Genomic DNA, 23,728 nt, shown 5'->3' with positions numbered 1-23,728 from the left:
TTGATCTTTGCAATGGAGACCGAACTCCAAAGAAGTGCTATAAAGATTAGCACCGCTCAAAAGATCTACATGAAACTTGTGAACATGTTTTCACGAGCTCCACGGATCATACAATATGAAGCGGCTTCCGCATTCATTGATCTCAACTTTAAGGAGGGCCAAAAAGTTAGCCCTCATGTGCTCAAGTTGATGGAGCATGTTGAGACCTTGAAAATGCATAAGGTGGAAATTCCCGACGAACTCGTGATTGATTGTATTCTTCATTCCCTCAACAAAATCAAAGCATATGTTCAATTCCGGGGGAATTTTAATATGCAACACAAGAAAGTCTCCTTTGATGAGTTGCACAAAATTCTTGTGCAAGCCGAAAGGGACATGGGGCTAAGTGTTAGCACCACCAAAGATGTGTTCAATGTCAATCATAAGAGCAAGGGAACTTTCAAGAAAAGTGGGAACAAGGGAAAGAAGCGAACTCCCAACAGGAACAAAGCTAAAGCTTGTGAAGCTAGTTCCTCCAAGCCCAAGTACAGTGCCCCATCCGGGGACAAGTGCCACTACTGTTGTGGTGTTGGGCATTGGAAGAGAAACTGTTCAAAATATCTTGGCGATATTAAAGCTGCAAAGGTTATTCCAGTAGGTATATGACTATCCCTATATTTTATGTTTCAATCTCAACTTAGGTATGTTGATACAAGTTGTGATGATTACCCTTTTTATTGTAAATAGGGCCTCATAGCAAGGACAAAGGCAAGGAAAAGCAAGCTTAGAGGATCATGAGGGAAGCTAGAAGTAGCCGGCCGTGATGATATATGGAAGCTTGGCTTCAATTTGCTTTGTCTTTAATTTTATGATGTATTTGAGATTTTTAGAACTATTTTGATTTTCTTGTGTGACTTGGAAATTGGTCTGTATCCTTTAAACACGGGTTGTATTTTGGATATTGGTGACTTCGTTTGCAACCCAAGTCACTTGCTTTATGTTACCGTTTGTTCTAAGACTTTCATCATATACTACTTGCATCGTGAAATATAAGATTATCGACTTAAATTGTTCAAGTAGACAAATATAATGATTAGATCATTATATGTCCATAAGCTATGAATTTGATTCTTCTTATGTCATTGTTACTAAAAGTAACAACTTACTAATGTAAGATCGATTATAAAGTTGTGATGAGCTATTGAACTTATAAAGTAGGGAATTTGCAATACAAAACGGACACATTATTCGAAACGGATGGTCAACCAAGAGATACCTAAAATAGAGAGTCTATTTAACAAATGACGTGGATCAGACTCGCATATTACATGAATCAAACTGCCATGATAGGGATGACCTTTTGAAAGCTAATGCATAGTCTAGATAAAACTCCTAATACTCCACCATATATATGTTTGTAACTCACAAAGCTATCTCTCAAGAAGATAGATGTATTTCTGAGAGATAGAGTGGGAGAAGATTGGATCGTTACAAACATGTCTTATAGTGTTACTTTGTGAAACTATTGAAACTATAGAGTGGGAGTATAGTTGAACTATAATCTATAAAGATAGAGTGGGAGCATAGTTCAGTGGAAGTTTATCACACATGTCTTATTGGTTAAAATATTGCCTTGTAAAAGTGATAGTATTATGACCATGTTACACACGAGCCATTACACTACAATCCGAAAATTGTTACTCAAGAGTAGATTTACTTCAAAGCGAGGGTCTCTTTAAAGGTAAATAGAGCTTTAGAGTACTCAAATGCATAAGAATGACATAAAGATGTTGATCAAAATTAATTATGTTAGGAATTGCCGCATTTCATTTTAATGAAAAATGGCAAATAAAAATTCGCTTTTCTAAAATGGGAATTTAGAGAAGGAACTGTTTGGAACACAAAACCTTAGATAAAGATCTAAGAATCCTAACATCTTGTGCGTAGCTTTCTTAAGTGATCCTAGAATGGTCTTAAGCAAGCTTTAAAGGATTATATTTTTCGTTCATGTGATAATAGTGAATGGGTTCATTCACATGATTGAAGAATCATGATTATACATGAAGATAAGTGGGAGCTAGAATTGTTTCTCCATGTCTTATATGTTGATAACATATTACTTATTGAGAATAATGTACCAATGCTCTCTTCTGTGAAAGAGTGATTAGAGACTTGGAATGGGATGCAAAGTATTCTAGATTTTGAATCTATGTGAGAGAATATTGGCATAGAGTTGAGAGTCTTATCAGGATAAGATCTTTCGTATCTGTTGTAAATCAACAAGGTTGAATGGGTTATTCATGTTGATGAAAGTGGAATTGCTATGATGGAGTCATAGTCATTCACTAAACCTATCAAGTTGTTGATCACATGTAATCAATTGCTAATGTTTCCGTCATTAGAACGATCATGTATGCCAACAGACGCACGTGCTGTGATGAACCATATGCTAGGAGCATAATGAGTCAATAACAAGTTAATTCATAAGATAGTCTTGTGAAAGCCTTAAATAACAATTGAAGACTTGTTCATATGTTTGGATGATAAACTGAGTTATGTGTTGAAGGGTTGCACAAACTTTAGTTTCCAAACTAAAAAGGATTCGTTGAAATCCTAGAATGTCTTATTGACTTTGGAGTAAGAGACTAGAAAGGTTTTTTAGTTTCGCGCATTGCAAATTCTACAAAAGGAATCTAAGTAAATTGTGATAAAATGGTCAACGTAGGGATTAAGGGTGAATCCCTCTACAAATGACTTTATCACAAGTTATGTGATAATAGTGGGAGCATCTTTCAAGTTAAAGAGCTCAAGTCTAGTAAGAAGACTAGACAAATACTTAGAAATAAATTCAAATTATTAAAAATAACATTGAATTGAAGGAAATAGCAATTGACAAAGTTGGAATATGTGGATATAGGGTATATCCAATTGCCAAGCTTTTATTGCATTTTAACTAGTGTTAATTATACACTAAATATTATAGGATATGAAGTAGTAATAGTGTATTGACTATTCATATGTGATAATCGCATTTATAGTTTGAGTTTCATTAAACTCACCTGTTACCTTGTCGTATCCAAATGGGTTGTAGAGACAAATTGAACCCCATTAAAGTTTCCTGGATTGACATAGTATTCGCCCCTAGTTACTTATATGAGGTGACGTCTCGAAGTGACTAGAGTGTGATGCGATTGATGGCAAGTTCAAGTGTCATAGAGTCATATGAGATGACTAGTCGATCACATAGGAAGACTGTATGGGAAACTATGTCGGGCAGTGACCGCTTATAGAGTTCTGGTAATTCATAATGCCTTGTTGTGGCAAGAGCTGCTATAGTATTCTTATGAGTCAATTCTTTTGATAGAGACTATTCGCCCAAGTTGCCACAAATTTCTGATTAGCTTTGATTTATACTCTACGACTGTCGTAAATGAGGTCAAATGGGTATATTTTGGGTTATGATGAACTGTGGCTGAACAAAGGGAATAGTACGATAGGAATTGTCCACCCCTTGTCAGGGTTGTTTGAAATCGCAAAACCACTCGAGGAGTAGTTAACTGGAAATGCGTGGCCACACTCGGAAGGTATCTATGGTAGATAATTCCGGTCAGACAGTTACACTCCAGATCGAGGAAACCACTCAAGATATGATCAAATGCAAGTATGACCTGAGAGACACCTTGCATTGAGTGCGAGATTGTAATAGAACAAGAGAATTGGTGACGCACACTTGTCTCGGACAAGTGGGAGATTGTTGGAAAATGTGTCCTCAACAATTATGCGATCACATGATTTAATATCATAATTAAATCACATATTAAGAATACGTGAGGGATGATTTATTATAAAATCAACTGATCATCATTAATCGGTAATGATTGGCTGACTAGAGTTTGACATTACTGTCGTATGACGGTGGTGGTCAGTTGATCCCTTAAGGTCATACCTAAAAGGACAACTCTCTTAATAGATAAATTGATTAATTGTATGACGATACAAGCTGATCAATTCCATAAAATTGAACAACTTACTGGTGAGAAAGAATATATCTTATTGTAATGAGATTAAATAAAATTTATTTTAGTAATAAAAATGCTTTATTACTAAAATTGTTTATTGTTTGAGAAACAATAGAGATAAGAATGAATGGTTAATTATAAGTACAAGATGTTGTGAATTATAATTATATGACCCATTTTATTCATGTGATCAAGTATCACTAGTCAATTTGTTGTATGTAATTTAATTAATTTGTAAAATGATATTTATGTGATAAATATGCATTAAATTAATTAATAACATGTAAAATACAATATGTGACGTATTGTGTGACAAATGACAAATTGACAAAATAAAATGGTGGTCCATTTTATGGAGGTTGGATCGAAATAGAGGGTATGTTAGTGGGTTTTGGTTGTTTTTATTTGATTTGATAAAATGGCATGATGATGCCTGCCTACCTACAACTAGCCTTACACCTACTCTTACACATCTTACACATCCAATTCTTGTGAAGACAAAAAGAGGAAAGTAAGATGCCCCTTTGGACACACCCTACCCGGCCTCACCTCCTCTTTATGAGAACTTTTGTTCTCGTTTTTTACTTACTCATTCATTCACTTCCTCCACATGCAAATACTCTCATATTCTCTATATCTCTCTAAAAACAAGGTTTTTAGATTCACAAGCATTTGTTCATCCATTCTAATATCTAATAATATTAGAATTAATTTTAAGGATACTAGTTTAATCTAGTTAATTTGTATACTAGTTTAAGGGATAAGTCTTGGGTGTAATCTAAGGAGGATCTCTACTTTGGGATTTTGGAGGATCATCCAACACATTAAGCTCAAGAACAAGTGAAGGAAGGTGACCTTAGTTGTGCCCTATATTTCGAACCATCTAACAATGTAGGGACATTGTTTTTCCTCATAAATATCTTATTTTGTTATGCATGCACTAGATCTAAAGAACAAATAATTAAGAAGTTAATTAGTTCACTATTAGAGGAGTCTAATAATAGGTATATGTACCTAACACTAACACGAGAATAACTTAAGTAGAATTTGGCGGTTTGGGTAACTCAAAGTTTTTGTGTAGCAACGGAGCAACTCATCGTATTATTCATATGATGAATTGATGATCAGTTATAGACTGGATCGCACATTAGCCTAGATTTCGAATAAGAGTGATTTTGAAAGAGTCTTAATAATTTAGACTACTTATTACCCAAGGCCTCAAGGGTGTACATATGTTATGATCATTAATTAATTGAATCAAAAGAATGCACATTATGTTTTGATCCATCATAATATTGCTTGTGCACTACGGAAATTTATACTTAGTTAAATTTTTATGTATTTAGGGGTACAATTTGAGATAGATGATCAAATATTATGCAGGCTTTAAAGGTTTTTAAAGTATATTAACCTTTCGATGTATGCATATATTCTAATTTAAATCAAATGACTAATTGTTTTTCGTTCTATGCATGCTTCGAAGGTTTTTAAGGTATATTGATCTTTCGATATATACATATAAATTACTAATTTAAATTAAATGATTAATTGTTTTTCTTTCTTTCTTTTAGTTAATTCAGATGTATATACAAAAAGCTGAGATAGAGTTTTCATTATGTAGCAAATAAGTGATAAAACTATTGAATACTCAATTATATTAAAGGTCGAATACTATTTTAACCTACACTATTCAACAACTTCACATAAATAAATTCTTTTACAATTTCATCTATTAAAAAATTTCATATACTACCCACATATAATTAGGAGCTAATAAGTTAGATGATTAAATAAAAAATGTACGCCAAACTAACTAAAATGTAGCTCTTTTTTTAATAAAATGGCATAGAAGGACCTAACAAAAACTCCATATTTAATTTTCTCAAAAAAAAAAAACTTTATATTTAATATTATAAATTGAAGAATTAGAAATAAAAAAAATTGGTGGCTTATTTCTCACAAGGTACTCTTATTTTGATAAATAATTTATCTACCAAATACTTATAAAAAATTAACATAAATGAAATTTTGGTCATATAGACTTAAACTTATTTCTTGACAACATAGCCGAAATATGAGATATTTCAAGATCTCTGAACTTCCCCATATCAAATTAATTTATTTTTGATGTTTTTTCTATCCATGTTTACTTGCTTTTGAGCCAATTGTTAAGAGTTTATTTCAAGTTTGTTTTTTTAATTTTATAAACTTTATTAATAGAATAAATAGCTATTGGTTCAGAATAAATTTTAAAAATTAAACATTGTTTTGACTTTTTGTTAAATTTAATAGTTTTCTATTACCAGACCATGATAACGTAAACCAACGTTTTCAGCGTTGCCATAAAATATTAATTTGGTAACCCAAAAGATTTTAATGATGTCATAAACTATTAACTGATGTTGTCACAAATGATACTACTACTACTACTACTAGGTGCCCCCCCTGCATTCTATGTAATAGAATCACAGATATTTTTTATTGTTCTTTAGAGATTACTAATTCTATTGAAATTCAGTTTGGATTTGATTTTGTGAGAAGTTTATGATGAGCAAATTAAATACTCTTAATTATAGATAGTCAAGGTAAAATTATGTTTTAAGAGATCTAACATTTACTCAGAACACATTGAATATATATAATTGTGATACCTGTTGGTTTACGAAACATCGTTCAGTTTTACGTAGTTGTTGTAGGTTAAAATAATTTGCAAAATATATAACGACGTGTCTCTGTTATTAAAGGTTCATTTTGGTGAACTGCATCATGTTTATAGAGATAGTGTTTGGTATTTAACTAAAATCAGGTTGTGCCTGTAATAATAAAAAAAGCTAATTACATACTATAACTATATCACTTGATATAATACTACTGAATGACAAATCTCTTATGCTAAAAACACTAATAACTTATCGATCATCAACTACATCTACCACAATTTTGTTTTTTCCATCAATGATTCAACATAGTTGAACTTTTTTTATTAACGTAAAATTATATTTTTATAGATAATTCCAATCGGAGCCCCGTGCATCGTGCGGGCTTTCCAACTAGATTATTATATTTCTGGCTTTTTTTTAAAGCAGGGAATAATTCGTTAATAAAACGCTAGGTGGCACCTAAATAAAATCGACAACAATCCAAACAGAAGCCAACGAAATAGTTCATCTTGTAAAACTAAAGATATATGAAGACCTGATATGACAATTCGGGTTTGTTCTCGTATCTTTATACAGCTTTTGAGGAGATCATTCGTTTGATTTAACGATGGGTAAAAATTATCTTTTTTTTCTAGCACCAAATATTACTCACAAATAACATGTATCCATTGTAGAGACATGTGACGAATCATTAACAAACTACTTTTATCTATATTTCGACTAAAACCGAACTCTAGAAAGCCAAAAGGAAAATAGCAAATGAATCTTACTAAAGGGAGACTTCTATTGATTAACTCATAATTTTTCATATTAATATATGATAAAAAATAGCTATTTTGCGGCTTATATGTCCTAATTAATTGTCAGTGATATCCCGAATATGATGGAAGGATAGACAGGGGCGGATTTAGAGGGGAGGGGAGTGGGCAAGTGCCCACCTTGACATCGCAGAAATATATAGAGAGTTGAAGTATCCTTATATGCATATATTTGTAATAGTAGAAATTAGTGGACCAATGACATTTGAACCTTTGACCTCATAGTAATATACTACTCTCTTTACCATTGTCAAAAAGTGTAATAACTTAAAAGAGATATTAGTCAATACTATAAAGTACATTTATTTAAAATTTAAAGTATTTTAATTCAAAAAAGTCCAATGAACAATATTAATTTTTATAGATGATACATACTTTTCAAGCTTATTGTTCATCCTATTTTTTTTTACTTTGTACAATATTTTAGTTGCAAAAACCATCCACAATAAAAATATATTTATAAAATAGAAGATAATTTTTTTAAAACTAATTTGTGCCCCCTTATACTAAACTCCTAGATCCGCTCCTGAGGATAGAAGGGTTTTTTTAGTGGAAAAATAAAGGAGGAGATGGTTAGGATTTTGCTCCTCCTTTCCTATTTTTGCATCGATTTCATTTTGGGATATCACAATTATTTTTTTACAATGGTATTTTAAGAAGGAAAATGATATCAATAGCCCCCGGGGCGTTTGTTAAGAGTGAAATATAGTTACATGAAGGCTTTATTCTCCTAAATAATAGGGATTAACAGTTGAAAAATCAACCCAAACAACTTGATATCCCTGAAGTCCATAAATCTACTAAAATACCCTTCACCACCAACCCATCCACAAACCACTAGTTACCCCCAAACTCCGACCTCACATCCCGATCGCCAACCACCGATCCTAACCATTTCCTTGATAAAACCTTCAATTCAACCACCACCACAAGCTTTTTTTTAATCTCGTTCCAAAAGGGGTTCACCATTCCACTATTAGGGTGTATATTGATTCGGCAACCGGCGGCAAAACAAAACAACGGAGTCATCATATAAGGGTATAGAGTTCAGTTCTGGTCACCGCCACAATGAGTTTTCTGAGAAAAAAATGGCTATCGAAGGAGGCAATTTTTAACAGATGGTTCATGTGGTGGTGGCTATTTTTAACGGATGGTTCATAAGGTGTAACGACCGAGCTTTGGGCGATGGATTTTGGTGGTCGCCGGATAGATGCAATCATATCGATGAGAATTTGAGGAGGTAGCTAGGGTATAGTTGCATCGGCACGGAGGGTGGAGGTGGCTGGTGTGAACAAAGTAGGCTGACTGTAAAGGGTACAAGGTTGACTGGCAGGGGAGAAATAAACGGAGTAATAGTTGGGTAAAAATGTAAAATTAGTATGACTTGGTCTTTTCTTAGAAAACAACTATTTTCTGTGTAATGACCATTTATCAAGCGCCCCTGGGGCGTTTGTTATCAGTATCCTTATAAAATTAGTTCAAGAATTAGAAGCAATAGAGCAAGGAAAATTATCCTATACTGGGAGGCTAGTCCTAGTGCAATATGTACTAGCTACTTTCCATAATTATTGGGTTATGATTTTTATCATTCCCAAAGTTGTTTTGAATACGATTGATGCTTTGTGTAGGAATTTTTTATGGGAAGGAAGGACAAAATATAGTAAGCTCCACTGGTGCAACACCCGCAAATTTTTTAAATATATTATTGTCCCGTTTTTAAATATTTAATTAACCTAACTTAAATGAAATGTTTTAAGATTTATAATTTAGCGAGTCATTGCATGTTAGAATAAATTTTACCGAATCGTCTATTCAAATTATTTTAACTTGGGATTCACTCGGAGACATAAATTGGTTAATTTGGTTTGAGCTTACTCGTGGGCCTTTATTTATAACTATCCTAATTGATGACATGATGGTGAGCCTGAAAGACGGCATTAAATGATTGACATATGTTGCGATGAAAATACTGTATGAATTATTAAGTGTATTAAGCTTGTATATTATTGATCTGCTTATAAGTGTGAGAAATAGGACTAGTTTACAGCTATAGTATAATAGAAAGTTAGGCAGATTTTTACTTAACTACTCGACCGAGTAGACCATGGCCCGGAGGGCTCGGGCGAGTGTAGTGACTCGACGGAGTGACCCCTTGCCACTTGACCGAATATTTTCAGTGGCTATAAGTGTGACTCTGGATTGGCCAACTCGGTCCGAGTAAATTTGAGACTCGGTCAAGTGGATGTGACTCGATCAAGTCACCCTTTTGCACTCTCTCGAGTGTCTTTCTTCAAGGTGGTTTTTACTTATTTGTTCATACTGATTAGGCTTCTTTAATGCATTGTTTTACTCATGGTAATTTATGTTTCCGTTAGATGTGGTCTTCCGTGATATATGATGAGTTAGAGGGATTATATAATGTGAAGGGTATTATATGATGATTGGTATGGCTTATGTAAGAAGGGATTGTGGTTGTTTGTTATTGTGGAAAATAGATGTGAAAAGAATGCTGATATGATAAATTGCATCTAAGTACAATTTAAACTATGAAGGACTAATAGAAAAGTTTAAACAAATGTGTCTTCAGTTGGAAAATGATCGCTTGTATAAGAGTGAACTTCAAATTGTTATATGTAGAGTTCTAGAGTTTCGTTGGAGGTCACTCGAGTTGGAGGAGAAAGCTTATCATCTTAACTTTCCAACGCATGGTCACAAGCTTCATTCCGGTAAGTAACGAAGAAATGGCGACCATTTAAAGTTCGACTGGCATAACTAGGTGCCACTCGGCGTGTCTTAGGGGTGACCCGCACGTGTCTTAGGCGCGTCCCGCGTGTCTCGGAATTGGTTGCTCGTTCTCTGCGCTGATTCGTGATTATTATTATTATTATTATTATTATTATTATTATTATTATATTCTTTCCTAATTGACCTTGATTTACCTAAAACCTATAAATATTATCCTAACATCAGATTAATAACACTTTTGCTTATTCACATAAAATCACATTTAAGAGAAGAGGGGAATGAAGATTAACAATCAAATTGTAGGAAATCACATTTAGCAAGCAAGATCAAGCCTCTAGCATTGTATGTTGTTAGATCTACCTTCTTAATCAATTAATATAGTTAGTAATCTCCTTAATTATTATCCTAGATTCGTTATAAACTAACCCTTGACTTAGAATTGGGTTGAATTTGTAGTAATTATATGGATTATATGTTGTAGGAAGCGGATTGGTAGAAGATCGTTATTAAGATTGATTGTTGTGCTTGGATTGCTAAAAGGTAGGAAATTCCTATTTAACATGTATTATTGTTATCTATGTATCGGTTGTTATTGTTGCAACGGTTGTTAGCTATTGAGTTGGTGGTTTGGATGTCAGTAAGAGACAGTCTAATTATTTGTACTGAGTGTATTCTATTGCTATGATTACTTTATGTGCTTTGTTGTTTCACTGTTACCATATTTGATTGAGATGCCGGTCTGCAGACCGAGGAGGTTGTTAGGAGTTCGGCGTTTGTACTGTTATCATATATGCTGTCGATCTACGGACCGGGGAGGTCGTTATGAGTTCGGATTATTGATTTCGCTCTCGCGAGATCGAGGAGCTCGTTAGCAGTACGGTGTTGGTTGTGATAGAGAATGAGATGTTGTATGTTTGTTTGAGATTAGTTGAGTTATTTTAGTAACTTGGTACTTGTTGGATTTCTCTACTCAACTTTTGCTTGACGTTTTTATGTTTCTGTTGACAAAATAAAATTGTCGCTTGCTTTAATTGGGGTGGTCTATTATGAACCGTTTAATATTTCCGGTTAAATGAGGAGGAGATTAATTTATTGGTTTGATTTTAAGTTGCTGAACTGGACGTTGTTTGGGGATTTGGGCGAGAGATGATGTCAGTGTTGGAGTCTAGTTTTCACCTTAGAATAACAATAAAATTTACTTACATTATTTATCTTTCCGCTGCGATGTATTTATTATTTAATTATTTGGTTTGGAGATTATGTAACAAGGTTATTTGAGTTATTCTTAATAAAGTAAGTTATTTATTTAAAGTAACATTTGTATCATTCGTCTTTTCTATTCATTACCTCAGGCAACTGAGATGGTAACGGTCTTATTTATCTGGGAATGTCTTGCTAAAGGCTCTTGGATAAATAGGTGTGTTACAGTTGATCCGTCGACTAAGTATACAGCCTAACGAGCTACCGTCAGTAACTGCTCCCGACCCAGGGTTTGGGTTGGCGTGTTAGAGCTACCTTATTTGCAAACAAACATAAATGTCTGATACATTAATTTTGGCAAAAATGTTAGGTACCTTGATTGCAACGGAATTAAATGGTAGGTATTTCCTAACAAAAACCCTTAATATCATGTCCCACTAGAACTATTTCTTCGATCACATTCTCTCTCCACCAACCCGCATACTAACTTGGATGACCATCTCCATCCAAAACGACAAGTTGACTAGGTCATCAATCTATTAACTCTAAATATATTTTTATTATTTAAGTATTTTCCTCTATCCCAACACCTTCCACTTTCCCAATCATTTCTCATTTTTTCTACCACCAAACCCTCTCTAATTCTAGTATCTTTTACTTCCCGGACCCATAAAAAGAGGACACTCATTTTTCACTATATCATGAAGAAGATGATGGAGGTCAAGCTGGTGGAAAAAGGTCATCACATTACCTTCTTTTCCGTTACATCGTCTTAATTATATGCTTAAGCTTGGATTAACTTTACCCACCTCCCTCGTGACCTTAAATAAAAATGGTCTAACCACATGCATTTTTTTCTCTCTCCAATAATAAAGAGGTTTGTTCACAAACCTACAAAAACTTTGATAAACCTCTCCCACAAACCTCTATTATGGATGCCCTAAGTTGACACGTTTTTCCCAATAGGTTTTCATGAGTTTCATTCTTCTCCCGACGGATTTACCATATATGTGTAACTCAATTTCTAACTATGTAATTAGGTCCCAGCAACTTTTTTTAAAAAATAAAAGTATTGTGTATGTTATCCTTTCCTACTACAAAAATACAAAAAGAAATTATACTTTTAGAGATTATTATATAATACAACCTATTCAAATTTAACCAAGTTTATATGTATTATTTATAAAATTTTTAAAAATTCGGAGTGCTATTTTAATTTCTTAGACTACGACTCAAACATAACTCAGGTTATAAGTATTTTTTTAAGGTTTTATAAAGTTTCTCCGTTAAATTGTAATTTTTTATAGCAAAGTATTCATGTGAAAAAGTTTGGAAACTTTATATCATAACTCATAAACTAAAAAGAAAAAAAAAAGTAAAAAACTTAAAATACTAATACATTCATCTACATACATGTGGTGGTATAATCCAACCTTCATTGTCGGCGACAATCTTCTATAGCTCGATTATATATATTGAATACTTTTAGGTAGTGTTTGGAAACGTGGAATGGATTTCATTTTGATGATTTCAATTGTAGAAATCCAAATTTTTGAATTCTATTTCAAATTCAATTCCAAAATTGCGTTTGGGAAACCCCTGGAATTGGAATTGCAACTGGAATTGGGCGAGACGGATATGGGTCGAGGTCATCGGATATTTTATATTCGAAAAAAAAAATATTGTCGCGGAAAATATTTTCGATTGGAAAAAATATCATAAATAAAAGTATTTCGATGAAATTTGCATCACAAAATAAAATGTAAGAAGTGATAAAATTAAAATGGCTACTATATGTTAGGTATTTGAGAGCCCCAAATTTTAACTAGCTTGGAATTGATTAGAAATTGAGACAATTCAAATTCCTAATTCTTAGAGTTGTCAAACACTTAAAATGTCTTAATTATAGAATTCAATTCCAAATTAAGATTCCCAAACATACCTTAAAGAAAGTTGAATATGATAATCGTTATCTACTATGAATAACAAAATCTAGCTAGTTATATTTATTTACACATGAGAAGATTTTTTTTTTTACAACAATAAATTGATTATATTAAGTAAAGAAACAAGTACATAAGGGTCTTATCATGTAGCCAAACTAACAGACCAGTAGGGGTAGATGACAAGTAAGTTGCGAATTTCTCGAACGGAATTTCGCACACATATTAGTACTGGCATTAGCTTTGCCAGAACAGCAGATAATTTTCGACAGGAAAGTAAGAAAGAGACGGAGTTGTAGCCCGCTGAGTGGGCATTACGCATAGCTAGCAGTAGAGCTTTTGTTGACGCCGCAAAAAATGATGAAGCTTTGAGAGACGTCAGATTATTACTTCCAGAAAGAGAGATGGAGATGGAGACATTGTAGCTGTTGTGCGAGTCTAATCTTCTGACCAGAACATATAGGTAGATTGTAGCAGAAGTGATTGTGGGAGGATGATGGGGGCGGGTTGTGACGTGGTACAAAGGAAGTGGACCAGATTGCAAGAAATTTTTGATGCGAAAAGATGAGCTGATTTGCTAGTTGACATATGCGCAAAGGGTCCACGGGATTGTCTTGAAAAACAACTGAATTACGGACTGACCATATTGCTTGCAGAACACAGCCAAAGTAAAGGAGATAGTTATGAGAAGCAGATGACTGATGGGAAAGATAGAAGACAAAATCAGCAAGCCAGCGAGTAAAAGATACTGAAGCGTTTGCCTGGGAGCTAATACCAAGAGCAGAGGATTTCCAAACATGCTGAGCAATAGTGCAGGAACGGAAAAGATGATCTGTGGTTTCAGTTGAAGAGCGACAGAGAGAGCAAACCAGACTAACAGGCACACCACGGTAATTCAAATTAATCGTGGTTGGCATAATATTGTGAGCAAGCCGCCAAAATAACCGAGGAAACTTAGTACCCATGGAGTTTCCAGATGCAGGACCATGGGAAAGCGGTAAGAAAAGGCAGAGAAGAAAGACCAAAGGTTTTAAACCAAAGGTACAAGTATCCTGTATTGACAGAGTAGTTTCCATCTTCTGTAAACTTCCAGCAAAAGGAAGTCGTCAATGGCTGGAAGTCGTCAATGGCTGGTAGCGGAGGCTCCATTGCTAAAATCTTCTTAGCATTGTGTGACTCAAAAAGGAGGAAAATAGCAACAGGATTCCAGTCACCCAAAGGAAAAAGCAAGTCAGATAAAATAGGAGTGGATCTCTCTTTTATTGTTGGTCGTCGCAATGGGATGTCACCATGCACCCAGCGGCTAGTAAACAAGTTAACATTTTTGCCATTTCCAATGTTCCAGCAAATGGCTGTTGAAACCGCAGCAACCGCACGACAAATTTCAGACACACGAAAAGACGGTTGTGAGACACGCGATTTCGTTGTAAGGATTGGAAGATCACGGCCGTACTTAGGTATTAAATATTTTGCAAGCAAACCCGAATGATGGGTTTGTAGACGCCAGTAATTTTTAATAAGCGAGGCTTGACTCAAGATGAGAGTGTGTTTAATTCCGAAACCCCCATTGTCTTTAGGTACCTGCAAAACCTCACGCTTGAGCCAGTGGATGGAATGTTGCTTCCAGTCATTTCACCACCAAAAGGAAGCAATTAGAGAATCAATTTTGCAATAAATTCCAAGAGGAAAAGGAACAGCCGCCATCAAATGATTAAGAGAGGCAAGCAAAATAGCCGAAATGACAAGAAGCTTACACGGTTGGCTAAGATGAAGTGATGACCACGATATAATACGAGTCGTCAATTTGTAAATGGATGAAAAACCTCAGATCGCTTCCGCGGAATGTCAATCGAAACGCCGAAGTAGGTACCAAACGAGGAAGTTGTTTTCATTTTAAGGATAGATGTTAGATGGTAAATTAGAAATTGAGTGAGTTTTTCTTTACACACATATATAAAGAGGTTAAGTTCACTCCATATAATTTATTACACTACTACAGATACAGGCTATAACAACGGTTAAAAACCGTTGTTATATAAAAAAGCGGACGTTGTTAAAGCATCCGTTGTAAAAGGTTTTTAACAACGGTTGGTTTTCTTAAGGAACCCGTTGTTAAAACTATTAACAACGGTTTTAAGTATAAAAACCCGTTGTGGAAAGTGTGACTCAATTTGGGTGGGAAAGTTATAACAACGGTTGTAATATAAAAAACCGTTGTTATAACTAAAGACAACGGGTTGTTTCTAAATAATCGTTGTTGTTTGTTTTTAAAAAAAAAACAAAAATTAAATATTACTAGATGAATGCATAATTACGGCCCGTTATAATTCCGATGCATGCATTATTACTGCCATCCCTGAGCATATGAATGGACAATATGGAATGAGAAGGGTTATAATAAGATTTGAATCAGCAGAGAGAGATATGATGATGATTATGGCACAACTTCCTAAACATATATTAATTAAAAAACAACTCAAACCACACATTACTTAGTATAAATACATGCATTATCTCAACCACCATTCCATTATCTCACTATCTCCAAACCCTAACTGCTAAAACAAACTCCAAACCCTAATTAATCTTTCAAACAAACTCCAAACTTCATCAACAAAATGAATGATATCATCCTTAAGACTCTTACTATGATCGAGAACAACAACAGTTTCATCTGCCGGTTGCTCTACATTGAGGACAGTTTCAGGAGCTACCTTGTGGATGCTCGATCCGCACTCAAGGACGCCAAAAAAGATGGCTTGACAGAGCAGCAGTTGTTGCAGCTATATGACGATATAGCAACTGCTGAACGAAACCTCCAAATAGCTAAGGAGGAGAGGATAGATATCATAGAAGAGAATAAGACTCTCTATGAAAATATAAGAATTGCATTTTTATCAATGTAATTCTTTTTAAAATTTATGTATTTATATGTATATATTAATTAATTAAGTTTATCATGCATTCCTCTCTATCATCTTGCTTCTTCTTTGTTTTATTTTATTTAATTTATTTTACTAGCTAATTAAGCGAATAATACTTAGAGAAATAACATAATGATTGATAAAAACACATACATGCAAATGAAATAATTAGAAAAAGAAAATAATGACGATGAAACCAACGGTGAAGGACGACTTAGATTTACCGATAATTAGAGAAAGTAAGAGACGATGAAACCAACAGTGACGGCGAGATGATAAAGCGACGATGAGAAAGAGAGAAAGAGACGATGAGAAAGTGTGTGTTTGTGTTTGTCTGTGTTTGTGTTTGTGTTTGTGTTAAGGTTTGTGTTTTGTGGCTGTAGCTGATCTGTGTTTGTGTGGTTTATAGTATGAAAAGTATTGACAACGGTTGTTAAACAAAAACCGTTATTAAAAAGTTTTAACAACGGTTGTTAAATAAAAACCGTTGTTAAAAAGTTTTAACAACAGGTTTAAAAATTAACCGTTGTGATTACTTTTCACTAACTTTGCGCCAAATTATTAACAACGGTTGTGCATGTTTGACCCGTTGTTAAAACTTATAACAACGGTTATATGACCATAATCGTTGTAATTAATTTTAGTAAAATTCGCGCCATACGTTCTACAATGTCTATGGTGATTTTCGTGATTAAGCGTTGTTAAAGGGGCGTTGTAGTGGCCTGGATTTGTAGTAGTGTTAGTAGAAACCGTCTCTCACTAACATAATAATCAAATTAAAGTGTAGATGTACATTACCGCCATAAGACTGTGGATAACCCGATCTCGGTAGTACTCAGCGTTGGAGTCTTGGAGCTCCAAAAGTGTTTGAACCATAGGCTTCATATTGTTAGTGTCCACGTCATTTTCTTTTCTTTTATTTCGTTGCTCCTCCATCAGCTCCACCATAAGCCTATCTCTTTTCTCTGTGTACTCCCTAAATCTCCTTTCTGCTCTCCAATCTAACCACCTAAGGCATGGCACATCGTCTCCTATGCACGTCAAAGTTACGAGTCTTATAGATTCCACTACAAACTCTTTGAGTCGCTTTGCCTTATCCGAGCATGTTTCTAAACCGTAGTACCTCTCACCAAACAACATCCTTGTCATGATATTTAAGGTCGTATCAAATATTTCCGACCCCATCACGACGTTTGTCATACCACCTGCAGATTTCGTGTCCCAGGTTGTTAGGAGCCAAAATATAAAATTTTAGTGTCGATTAACATAGATTAACATTTAACCGTTAATACCTACCCCTTGCTTAGCCCTATCAATAAAAAGAGTCAAAAATATAAATAGATTTTCCGGCCCATTCACTACAAAAACACTATCAATAGCGTCATTTTACGAAACAACTCGCCATGCTAAAGGATTTGGATTATTAGTTAATCATCTCATATAATTTATGCACAAATTAATTAATTTCATATTTTACCTCATTGAATTGTGAATTTTCATATTTTTCATATTGTGACAATTAATTAATTTTCATATTTTCATATTTTCCGGCCCATTCACTACAAAAATATAAATTGATTTTCCGGCCGAATTTTCATAATTTCACTATCCGATATCCGATCCAAATTACTGCGGATATCCGACTTTAGTATCCGAAATTATCGGATCAGATATCCAGTAATCCGATATTTGATCCGATTTATGAGAAAAATTGACTTTTTAATTACAACTGAAATTTCCAGATGTCTTTCAATTTTTTTTTACAAGAGCTTGCTTTTTACTTTTTCAGAAATTATCATTCATACAAAGTCTTCTATTATACTAGTTTTAAACCCATGAAATTCACGGTTTGTTTTAAAATTTATTTATATTTTCTCTATTTGTTTATCTTTTCATTTGCTTTTTGAAGGCCAATATGAACTTTAATCGTAAATATGTTGAAAATAAAATATTTACTTATTATCAAAATATCTTTTGCTTAATATTTTTTTCGACAAAAAAGACAAATAGAAGTCCGAAGATTTGGTCAAAGATCTGTTTTGGAGACCATAATAAAGCAAATGAGAAGATAAAAAAATGGAGGAAGTATTAATTATGACGCGAATAACAGTTTTATAATTAATGTTGTACTTTGTACAATAATTAAAAAAAAATAGAATTTAAAGTTTGATTTTCCCCCATTAACAAATTAAACGTTATTGCTCTACATAGTATTATGTAGATCTGTCAAATTGACCAGAATTGGAAATATGACTGAACCTAAACCGTTTTTTCATGGTCATAAACCCTTAAATCTTGACCCACTACCCAAGACTAAGTTACAACAAAATAACTTTCTAATTTAGGACCAACATTTAGAGATGTTCAATTCTGACTCGACCTGAAAACCTGACCCGCCTGATCTACCTTTTCCAAGGTCAAACCCCATAAAATCTCAACCCGAGACCCGTTTAACTCAAACCTGAAATGACCCGTTAATTTATGGTCAAAACCTAACCCGAACGAATCGACCTGTTAGATTAAAGATGATTCAAGAATTTTATTAAAATATTAATAATTATATATTATATGTGAAATAATAATAATAATAATAATAAAACATTAGTTTTTTATACTTTTAATTACATAAATAATTAAAAAATTAATATTATAAATTTTTGTAACTTAATAATAAATAATAATTAAAATAACTTAATTTCTATAATTATGTCAATATAATTAATACTTCAATAACTATTAAATATGTTTTATAGAGTGTAAATTGACAATTCATTAATTTTTAACGTTTTTCATCATTTTATTTTGATTTGAGAGGGGGAAAAAAACAATTTAAGTAGTACTCATAACATGAAATGTGTATTTTAATGAAAAAAAGTTTTTACACAGATTTAATGATATTGTTTATACACCCTCTGTCCTGGTCATTTGTTGTCCTTTTCCATTTTGTAGTGTCTCATTAAATTATTATTCTTTTTATTTTAAGAAAGAACTTGATGAGTTATTTGATCATTCACACTCAATTTGTTCCACTTATCATCTAATAATTGGCTCTTTTCTCTTCCCTTGGTATTTGTGGCAAAACCAAAGGACAATAATTGACCGGCATGGAGGGAGTAACTTTTTTAATAGCATATATTTTAGCTACAACTTATCTTACCGAGAACAAAATTTTTATCATCAAAAAACCTAGAAACAAATCTTAAATAGGGAACTATATTGAAATAGGAAAGAAAATAAGAGATTATATCAAAATATAGGAAATATTTTAGGCGGGAAAACTTTGAGTTTTTCCTATTCATTTAGGGGGCGTTTGGTACGGGAAAGGGTAAGAGAATGAAATCAAGAAAGGATAAGAGAGGGAAATGAATGGGATCACCCATATTATACTTGGGTGTTTGGTTGACAATTAGAGGGAAAGGGAATTAAAAGCCAACATCCACCATCTCCACCATCATTACCCACCACCTGCCACCATTATCTACACCGACATCACCACAAGTAGCGGCGCCGACGATCTTCCTCACGGTACCCCACGACGAAGCTAATCACCGCGCCTCACGCCCTTAACAAACACCACAATCCCGACCCCAAACACCTTATTCATTCTAAAAAAAATCCACCACAACCCTTCGAAAACCCCTCCCCCACCCCTTAAAACACCAGATCTGGTGTGGCCGGCGTCGGGCGGTTGTAGTGGTGTGGCCGAGGAAGGTGTTGGTGGTGGTTGGTGGGGGTGGGAGAGTTACTGAAGGTGTTGTTGTGGTGTTCAGTGGTTGAGGATATGGGGTAGCGTGGACAGGCGGCGTCGTTGGTGGTGGTTGTGTCGGCGTCGCTGGTGGTGGTTGTGTCGGTGTGGTGGGTGTAGGGTGTAGGTGGCAGTGGTTGACGGTGTGAGAGGGTGTGGTGGGTGTTGGTGGGAGTGGTGGAAATAGGGAGTAGGAGGAAGAAGGGATTATGGGGTTATGGGGTTATGGGCTTACCCAAGGGGGGGAGGGGTAAGGATGAGAATGGTTTTAGGGGTAAGGGAGAGTATGGGTTACCCTTTCTTTGTGTCAAACAAACAACAACAAAAGGAATTAACCATTTTTATTCTCTTTCCCTTTCCTTATTCCCCCCAACCAAACGCCCCCTTAGTATATAGAGGATATTAAGTAGACAGTAATGAATATAAAAGATCAAATTAACTACTAGAAATATCTGCATAGTATAAAAGTTGGGTTTTTTCTTGGCTTTTCATTGATCCCTGATTTTTAGTACTTTGGAAAAAGTTGTGTTAAGTAGGGCGCTCTATGTTCCTTTTACATATTTAATTACCCTCTCTCTTGCGTTCACTAATTAATTACCCTTTATCTTCCCATCACTAATTAAATTAATTAAATATATTACACTATTATGCTTTCATTAGTGATTCTAAACTTTCAAAAAAATAAAATGGAAAAAATATGGGCATGAGAATACATTCAAGTTGCGTACCAATTACCAAAAAACAACACATTCGAGTTAATAAACAAAATCGAGATATTAAATTTAGGATCATAATTACATGAGTTTCTTCTTATTATACTCTTCAATTAACCCCAATATTTTGACATCAAATTTATGTAATTCGCATGTAAAAAGCGATAAAAAATATTTCTTGATGTAAATCATTGACGAGGCAGAAAATTAAAGGATGATTCCTTTTTTGTGCTGAGGATGAAGCAAGAGGAACTAAAACATATTTTATGAGAGTGAAGATGAATTATTAACTAATCTGGCTTTAGAGTAAGTGAGGTAAGTGATGAGGGAGTAAGATGAAAGCGGCGGAAAAATTAGACTTATACTCCCTCCATTCAACTCCACTTTACATGTATTTCTTTTTTGTCCATTCAACTTCACTTTATATCTTTCCTTTTTAGGCCAAGAAAATGACCATTCTATCCTTATTTACACTCCATATTTACAAAAAATGTCATCCATACCTCACACTAATTCACTATAAAACCCCACCTTTATATTTTTTTAATATTTTTACCCCACCATTTTCTTTTCCTATGCACTTTTTATAGTTTTTCTAATCCGTTCCTTAATACCTGTGCAAAAAGCAAACATGCGAGGTGGAGTTGAACGGAGGAGTATAAATAAGTGTATAATGAGGGTGAGAGTGAGTAGGGTAAGTGATAAGGTGGGGTGGGCCATGGGGATTTACGTACATGTAGGCTATAGGTCCGTTTATTATATAATGATGATTGGTCTTTATTAAGATCGTCTTAATTCATAATATTTCACATCTCTCTTTTTTTTTTTTTTTTTTTTTTAAATCGGTTGTAAATATCGTCTTAACTTAAGACGGTCACAAATAATAGTTTGTGTATATAATAATATAAACTCTTAAAGTAGTGATAGTGTCGGTCCAATTGTAACGTGAGCCGATTTGGATTGTTTGGTCTCAACATCGTAAATTTGCGGTGTAGTTTATGGATTACATTTTCTTTTATTATATTTCTTGATAATATTGTGTTATTTTTCCTCCCCTTTAAAGTATAAAAGATTTCTCTATGTTTTTTTAAATCCTTTTTTATTGATTTTTATATAAGACAGGTTTATTTAATAAAAATATACGTATAGACGGATACCTCTTTCATAAGGAAAACTAGCTGAATATAATATTTACAGATATTATGGCCATATTTGGCTTCACGCCAGAAGCAGATTTATGATAGTAGATTCCGTTAGCAGAATACGATTGACAGATTTTAGTAGCGGGTTTGACCATCATATTAAATTAACAGAATTAAGAAAATATGTTTGATAATTAGCAGATTATGTGACAAATCTACCATCCCTCTTATTACTAAGACAATAAAAATTCTCAATAGTTTTCCTCCAAAAAGAATTTAGCTAAATAAGGAAACAAGGTTATAGTTTTATTAAATTATTATCTTTTAATCAAGATATAATATTTAATCATTATAATCTTTTTTTAACTAATTATAATCTTTTAAATAAAATAAAACAAAATTGGTATAAATTTAAAATTCTTATATGAAAAACCGATAAATTAATATTATTAGTTTCTATATAAAAAAAAAATCTTACCACGTACTTAATTCGTATAAAAAATTTCGAACTAATATTATTAATTTTGTGACAAAAAATCTTTATAATTATTTGACCAGATTTATAAATTGATCATTAGTTTTCTGGCAAAAAAATTTCATTAAAATACACATTTCATGACTTTACTCAATTCTTTTCATTAATTTTCCATTTCAACTTTTTATCCTCATATTTTACAAATAATACATTATAAATTAAAAGATCTAAAAATACCTCGCATGGCGCGGGATTTATACTTTTTCATGTTTAAACTCAATATGCTATTACAATATGCTCCTACTAGTTTTTAAACCCGTGCACTGCACGGGTGGTAACGAAAAATATTTTTAAAAGTCAAAACTTATAAATATTTAAATTTAGGGAATAACTAAATTTTAGAAAAATTTACTTTGTCTACACATACACCTTTGATAAGAAGTTTATGATACTTGATTTTATTCGAAGTAATGTGCTTTTTTTTCTCGACTTTTTAACTTATGATAGGTGAAATATGAAAGTGGGTATAAAATTATTGTAGAGTTCATAACTTGTTTATTTACGCAGTATACATTTAATGTTACTCATTATTGTACGTTTTTTTATCATATTACCCCTCTTGTTTATTCTCGTTTAAATTATCTACCTACTCTCTCATTTTCTCTCCCACCACCGTCGTCGCCAGGACGTCCGGAAGCAACGTCCGTCACACTGGCCAACTACCTCGAGATCCATCGGCGGACCCTCCACCGTAGTGGTGACTACACCCAACATACAGCTGGGACGACAACGTCCCTCTCAACTTCTGTCTCAATAGCCCCCCACAACTGACCACCCCCCATAATCCATATCTTAGCTACGTCCTCCAACTACCCTACCTCATCTATTTTCTAAAATTGTAATCAAATTAGTTATTACTCTATAACAATTATGACATAATTCTAAAAAAAATATGTGAATTACATGGAACTTTTAAGTTACATGGATTTAAACTTTACTGGCCCAATCGATCCATTTTACCAAAGTCTATGCACGTATATCTTAACCCGCAACCCATAATGTGCAACAACTCAAACTCGTAATGATTCAGTAATATAGAGTCAACCGACATAACCTGGTATCACTTCAAGGATAAATTTATGTTAACTATAATTTTTTTTTTTTTAAAAAAAAAGACATTGTTACTTGTTTTAAAAAGTTATCAATATAATTGTGATATTAATATTTATATAAATAATGAATACGATTAAATATTAATCTCAAATAAAATTAACTTTAAATAAAGAGTTTTTTGGTTGCCCTTATAAAATTATGGGAAGTGGAAAATTCCATGAATTGCAAATATGAAATTGTTTGGTTGATTCA

At 33.5% G+C, this 23,728-nt stretch overlaps 1 protein-coding gene and 1 long non-coding RNA gene across 2 annotated transcripts in view; one reads left to right on the top strand and one right to left on the bottom strand.

Moving 5' to 3' along the window:
- Window positions 1–23,728, bottom strand: part of LOC141599491 (cytochrome P450 81Q32-like) — a 52,867-nt gene that overhangs the window by 13,140 nt on the left and 15,999 nt on the right. The window contains exon 2 of the mRNA XM_074419513.1: window positions 17,087–17,493. Coding sequence (XP_074275614.1) covers window positions 17,087–17,493 — 407 coding nt within the window. The remainder of the gene's footprint in view (window positions 1–17,086; window positions 17,494–23,728) is intronic.
- LOC141599492 (uncharacterized) lies at window positions 10,456–11,532 on the top strand. Its single transcript, XR_012523840.1, has 2 exons — window positions 10,456–10,563; window positions 10,703–11,532. It is a non-coding gene; the product is annotated as an uncharacterized LOC141599492 (long non-coding RNA).

The sequence above is a fragment of the Silene latifolia genome, chromosome 9, assembly GCF_048544455.1.
Source record: "Silene latifolia isolate original U9 population chromosome 9, ASM4854445v1, whole genome shotgun sequence".
Taxonomy (NCBI): Eukaryota; Viridiplantae; Streptophyta; class Magnoliopsida; order Caryophyllales; family Caryophyllaceae; genus Silene; species Silene latifolia.
This window is presented reverse-complemented; position numbering and strand designations above follow the sequence as displayed.